A 5,965-nucleotide genomic window follows, 5' to 3' on the forward strand; every position below is an offset into this window, starting at 1 on the left:
CACCTTTTCAGCACCTAGAGAACATGCTACCCCACACACGGAATTGAGACCACTTCTTTTTGTGTGACACAAGTAGTCTGGGGTAATATTTTGTGTAAGAACAATTGCATATAAATGTTACCCCAACCACAATTCACATTATTGGAACTATGCTATCAAATGAAAAAAAAAAAAAAATAACTGGATACTACAGCTTTTCATACTCTAGGCTGTTTTTCACTGCAGAATGACAAAAACAATAGAAAATACATAATGTATCAATTATATTCCTAAATATCTTTCTTTCTACATTACTTCCAACTTACCAAGAGTGAAGAAGTTGTTTTTTCACACAATAATTATCCCAAATTCCTGCCTCTGCTGCTACTATTGGTTCCCCTGTAAAGTAAAAACAAACCAGTTGAATACTATAACCTTGATGTACTCTATCAGTTTACTGATATAATCTAACAATATTTAGTATATTACTAAAACTACTTGTGTCCAAGTCATCAATGCTCTCTGCTTCACTACAGTAGAACCCAGAGCCCTTACACTAGCCCACATGCCCCTGCATGATCTTCCTGTCAGCTCTGTCACCCCTTCCTTCTCAGAAATATCAGATACTGGCTGTTCCCCTGGCTGTTCTCTCTCCCCAAAACACTTAATCCCAGTTCCTCATATGGTTAATATCCTTATTTCCTTTTAATTTTCAGTAGATATCTTCTCAGTGAGACTACTCTGTTGAATCTCTTTAAATTCAAACCACTCAACCCATCCCCTTTCACTAAGCCTTCATGATCATCCTCGTATTGTTTTATTTTTGATCAAATCTACTGCTTCCTCATATGCTAGAGACACTTATTGAGGTTATTATTTAGCACCTACTGTCCTCCACCATAACAGAAGCTCACAAGACAAGTGTTTTATTTTGTCCTATATAAGTCCCAAAAGTGTGTATGCAATAAATTCTCAATACCTTTTTTTTTTTTTTTTGTGAAAGAGGGATTGAACTCAGGCCCTTGCACTTGCCAGGCAAGCACTTATTCTACTGAGCTATCTCCCCGGCCCCCCAATACCTTTCTTACATGAATATTTTAAGAGGTTCAAAAGTAAACTAGAATCACCCAAATTTTAATAAAGTCACTCAAATCTCTACCACTTTACTATAAGATCTGGATGACTGAAGGATAACTCCTTTCCTTATCACACAGCTAATTTTTCTTCAATTTCTTTTTTTTTTTTTTTTTTGGTGAAACCAGGGATTGAACTCAAGTCCTTGCACTTGCCAGGCAAGTGTTCATTTTACTGAGCTATCTCCCCAGCCCCTAATCAATTTCTTACCTGTATTCAAATCTATACCAACAAGTTGCTTTGATTCTGAATACTCAGTCTGAACTTTTACTAGTGTTTCCTGCAGGTCAAAACCAGAATTCTGAGCAAGAACCTTTAAGAACAAAAATAATAAATACATGCATGAAATAATTTTACATGTACATCTGAATAGCAAACATAAAGAGTATTACTAGTCATATATACATATATATATATACATATACATATATATATATGTAATAAGTTCTCAATACCTTTATTAGTCTTGTGAAAACACATCTGTAATTTGGTAATCATCTCTTTTTAAGAACACCATACTTGCCCTGGCGTGATTCCGTCCTGCATGTCTGTTCTGAGGAGCAGTAGTCATTCACTTCCGTCCGCGTTCTCTCCCACCTAAGTGCGCGCCACCACTCCATGGAAGATTCGATGGATATGGACATGAGCCCCCTGAGGCCCCAGAATTATCTCTTCGGTTGTGAACTAAAGGCCAACAAAGATTACCACTTTAAGGTGGATAACGATGAAAATGAGCACCAGTTGTCATTAAGAACGGTCAGTTTAGGGGCTGGTGCAAAGGATGAACTGCACATTGTTGAAGCAGAGGCTATGAATTATGAAGGCAGTCCAATTAAAGTAACACTGGCAACTTTGAAAATGTCTGTACAGCCGACGGTTTCCCTTGGGGGCTTTGAAATTACACCACCTGTTGTCTTAAGGTTGAAGTGTGGTTCAGGGCCTGTGCATATTAGTGGACAGCATTTAGTAGCTGTGGAAGAAGATGCAGAGTCGGAAGAGGAAGAGGAAGAAGATGTAAAACTCCTAAGTATATCTGGAAAGCGATCTGCCCCTGGAGGTGGCAGCAAGGTTCCACAGAAAAAAGTAAAACTCACTGCTGATGAAGACGACGAGGACGATGAGGACGAGGATGAGGATGATGAGGATGATGATGATGATGATTTTGATGATGAAGAAACTGAGGAGAAAGCTCCAGTGAAGAAATCAATACGAGATACTCCAGCCAAAAATGCACAAAAATCAAACCAGAATGGAAAAGACTCAAAACCATCAACGCCAAGATCAAAAGGGCAGGAATCCTTTAAGAAACAGGAAAAGAGTCCTAAAACACCGAAAGGACCTAGTTCTGTAGAAGACATTAAAGCAAAAATGCAAGCAAGTATAGAAAAAGGTGGTTCTCTTCCCAAAGTGGAAGCCAAATTCATCAATTATGTGAAGAATTGTTTCCGGATGACTGACCAGGAGGCTATTCAAGATCTCTGGCAGTGGAGGAAGTCTCTTTAAGAAAACAGTTTAAACAGTTTGTTAAAGTTTTCCGTCGTCTTTCATTTCTGTAACAGTTGCTATCTGGCTATCCTTTTTATAATGCAAAGTGAGAACTTTCCCTACCGTGTTTGATAAATGTTGTCCAGGTCCCATTGCCAAGAATGTGTTGTCTGAAATGCCTGTTTAGTTTTTAAAGATGGAACTCCACCCTTTACTTGGTTTTAAGTATGTATGGAATGTTATGATAAGACATAGTAGTAGTGGTGGTGGTCAGACATGGAGATGGTAGGGAGACAAATATACATGTGAAATAAACTCAGTATTTTAATAAAGTAACACTGTTTCTACTTAAAAAAAAAAAAAAAGAACACCATACTTAATCTACATCAAGGTAGTAGTTCATCTATCTAGTCATTTTTATATTTACTTAAGCATTAGCCATTATCACACTACATTCTTTTTTTTAATAATTTTACTAAGAAACAAATATCAATGAGACAGTTTCACAACCAATTCCTGACACATTTTCAATAATTAATGCATTGCATATTGTTTCATTGTACAAGATGCAGACTTGATATCCTGTCTCAAACACTATTATAACAAACCTCTCTATTCATTGAACTAAGAGAATGGAGTTGTATTTCTATCCTATTTTGAGTATACAGATACAAAAGGGTCATTCAATTCTATTCCACTTTTTTGGTTAGTTTTGTCAGACAATGGCATTCCATTGTCATTTAAATACTGTAGGTGCTTGAATACCACACTACATTCTAAGTAGAGTTCCTCCACTCCTACTACATTAATTTCCTGCTTCATAAGATAACTTTAAATGTTGAAGGAAGTAGCACAGTACTCTTGTGTTCTCTGGTCCCTCTAGCCACATGTCTTCTGGTTTTCCCTGGACACTTGCTAAACAAGCCCAGCATACTTCCAGCACCTTTGCACCCTCATTTCCAGGATGAAAGCCACGGCCTGTGGCGGCTGGGATAGAGATACCGGTACTCAGGCCACGCTCATTTCCAAGTCATCTTGAACCAATAAATAATGGAGAAGAGGTACCATAATGTACTTCAGGGTTACCAATTTGGATTGACAACTCATCACTTTTTAAAACTGCTGCCTTGGATAAGGAACAAAATAGATATCTAATGCACAAAAAACTCATAAATTTTGAACAACTTTAATAACCATTATTTTAATTTTTTGCTAGCTTTGAAATGTGTCAGTTCATGTTAGCAGCATATTGGAAACAGTGTTATGTATTTCCAAGTGGTGCACAATCAGGTTGAGGCAAAGAAAATGAAACAGCTCTCTGTCTAGTGGTTAACAAACAAAAACCCTCTAGCTTTTCATCTTCTCTATAAATTATGATGACAATAACAAAGGCAAGCTAGCAGTGAGTGAGATGCAAAACAGTCTGAAAATCTTTATTTTCCATAATTTAAAGTAATTATATTTTGGGCACCACAAACAAAATAAAGATTTACCCTAAAATCTAGTTAAATCTTAAGTTCTAATTTTTCACTACAATCAGTTCATCACAAATGCTTGCTTGCTTGCTTTCTAATTTTTTATTTTTTTTTATTTTTTATTTTTTTTTTTTTCAGAACCGGGGATTGAACTCAGGCCCTTGCGCTTGCCAGGGAAGCGCTTATTCCACTGAGCCATCTCCTCCCCGGCCCTGACACCTGTCTTTCTATTCTGCTGTTAGATTATACAGACTATTTGTAACCAAGCGCCTCCAAGCCTAAGCAGTTGTTAGGTGGCTGTGGGGGTGGCTGTACCTTGGGAATAATGAGTAAGGCATCAGCAAAAGCCTGGACTCCAAGGCGAGCTCTTCCTTTTACACTGGGCTTGAAATTAACAAGAGCATCAGCTATTGCCACTTCAACTGCACCGGCCCCTGGAACTACACAGCCTGTTGGAGAAAAGAAATGATGGAAAGACATGTCAGACAAAGGGGAAAACGGTGGGGGAAAAAAACCAATTAGCTGTACAAGTATATTCCGTTATCTGGCCTACCTCTAAAATGTGCAGAAATTAAATAAATCACACAGCTCAGTAATTGTCCTACAAAGCATTCTAAAGCTAAGTAATTGAGCATGGTATGGATAGCTGGTCACAAACAGCTCATTTCATTGTTCATCCTCCTCTGGCGTATAAGAGTAGACATTTCTTTCATCTTACTCTTCTATAGTTACTTTGAAAGGTGATTATTTGTAATTTATGGTGGCAGGTAACTGATTATAACATCTGACTTGAAAATATTTTTGGCCAACATAATTTAACCAGAGTTTTGGTTGGTTGGTTTGTTGGGGTTGTGGGGTGGTTTGCGGTGCCGGGGATTAAACTCAGGATCTTGTGCTTGCCAGGCAAGTGCTTATTCTACTGAGCTATCTCCCCAGCCCTGGCCAGAGTTTTTAGTACGGCATTCTTAGGACTCAATGATCTATGTGTTTTCTATTTTGGAACAGAACCCAAATTACCACATCAGAAAATAAAATTAAGTAAGTGGTCTTATTATTCTAAAGCAAGAGCTTGGGTTAAACACATCATTTTTTTTTTTTTTTTTTTTTTTTTTTTTACCGGGGGTTTTTTTTTTTTTTTTTTTTTTAAACCGGGGATTGAACTCAGGCCCTTGCACTTGCCACGGAAGCGCTTATTCCACTGAGCCATCTCCCCAGCCCCATAAACACATCAATTTTAACATCAGGGTAGGAGTTCTATATCTGTATGCATAGCTTTATAAGGAGTATGACTTATTTGAACAAATAAGCTTGCTTTGGAATCACCTGTCTTTAAAATAAAACACACAAAAGTAATCACTCCTTTTAGCTCATGTCATTTTTAAATTGCTATCCCCTATTTCTGCTTCTTTTCACAACATAACTGATAAAAACATGTTTACCCACTATCGTGCACAAGGTAATTACATCCGCACATCCCAATCATACTTTTTAAAAAGCTCATTGCTAAATGTAGAGTGCATTCAAAAGAATATTTCTATATGTAAGGTATAAAAAATAACTATATCAAAAAAAAGTATCTATCTACACCTACTTTAAGAATGAGATTACCAGTACTTATGAAAACTTCCCGCCGCGTGGGCGGGGCGGGGCGGCTCTAGCGTCCTTGGGTCCCTGCAGCTTCTGACTTTTTTACTCAAAGTGGGGTCAGAGGAGAAACCGTACAGGTTTACGCATGCTAGCTAATTATTTACCTCTTAAAAACAAAGCCGCGTAGACCCAGTCCTAGCCCAGGTCCTGTGAGTGTGTGGAGAGCTTCCTGCTACCCGGCGCCGGCGGGACCAGTCCCAGCCCAGGCGCAGCGTGGGCCGGACCCTCTCCCACCCCCTCGGGCC

At 38.4% G+C, this 5,965-nt stretch overlaps 2 protein-coding genes across 4 annotated transcripts in view; one reads left to right on the forward strand and one right to left on the reverse strand.

Moving 5' to 3' along the window:
* Cct6b (chaperonin containing TCP1 subunit 6B) overlaps nucleotides 1–5,965 on the reverse strand; it is a 58,648-nt gene that overhangs the window by 2,913 nt on the left and 49,770 nt on the right. For all 3 annotated transcript variants that reach the window (XM_023719949.1, XM_023719948.1, XM_004635453.2), the window contains 3 exons: nucleotides 4,389–4,522; nucleotides 1,324–1,426; nucleotides 306–378 (listed from right to left, as the gene is read on the reverse strand). In XM_023719949.1, coding sequence (XP_023575717.1) covers nucleotides 306–378; nucleotides 1,324–1,426; nucleotides 4,389–4,522 — 310 coding nt within the window. The remainder of the gene's footprint in view (nucleotides 1–305; nucleotides 379–1,323; nucleotides 1,427–4,388; nucleotides 4,523–5,965) is intronic.
* Nucleotides 1,634–2,934, forward strand: LOC101589817 (nucleophosmin). Its single transcript, XM_004635451.2, has one exon. The coding sequence runs from the start codon at nucleotides 1,732–1,734 to the stop codon at nucleotides 2,614–2,616; it is 885 nt and encodes a 294-aa protein (XP_004635508.1). The 5' UTR covers nucleotides 1,634–1,731; the 3' UTR covers nucleotides 2,617–2,934.

The sequence above is a fragment of the Octodon degus genome, unplaced genomic scaffold (genome assembly GCF_000260255.1).
Source record: "Octodon degus isolate 3935 unplaced genomic scaffold, OctDeg1.0 scaffold00072, whole genome shotgun sequence".
In the NCBI taxonomy this organism is placed as follows: Eukaryota; Metazoa; Chordata; class Mammalia; order Rodentia; family Octodontidae; genus Octodon; species Octodon degus.

What these genes read in the sequence shown, in the direction of transcription:
- LOC101589817 (XM_004635451.2), top strand. Translation starts at nt 1,732, where the DNA reads ATGGAAGATTCGATGGATATGGACATGAGCCCCCTGAGGCCCCAGAAT.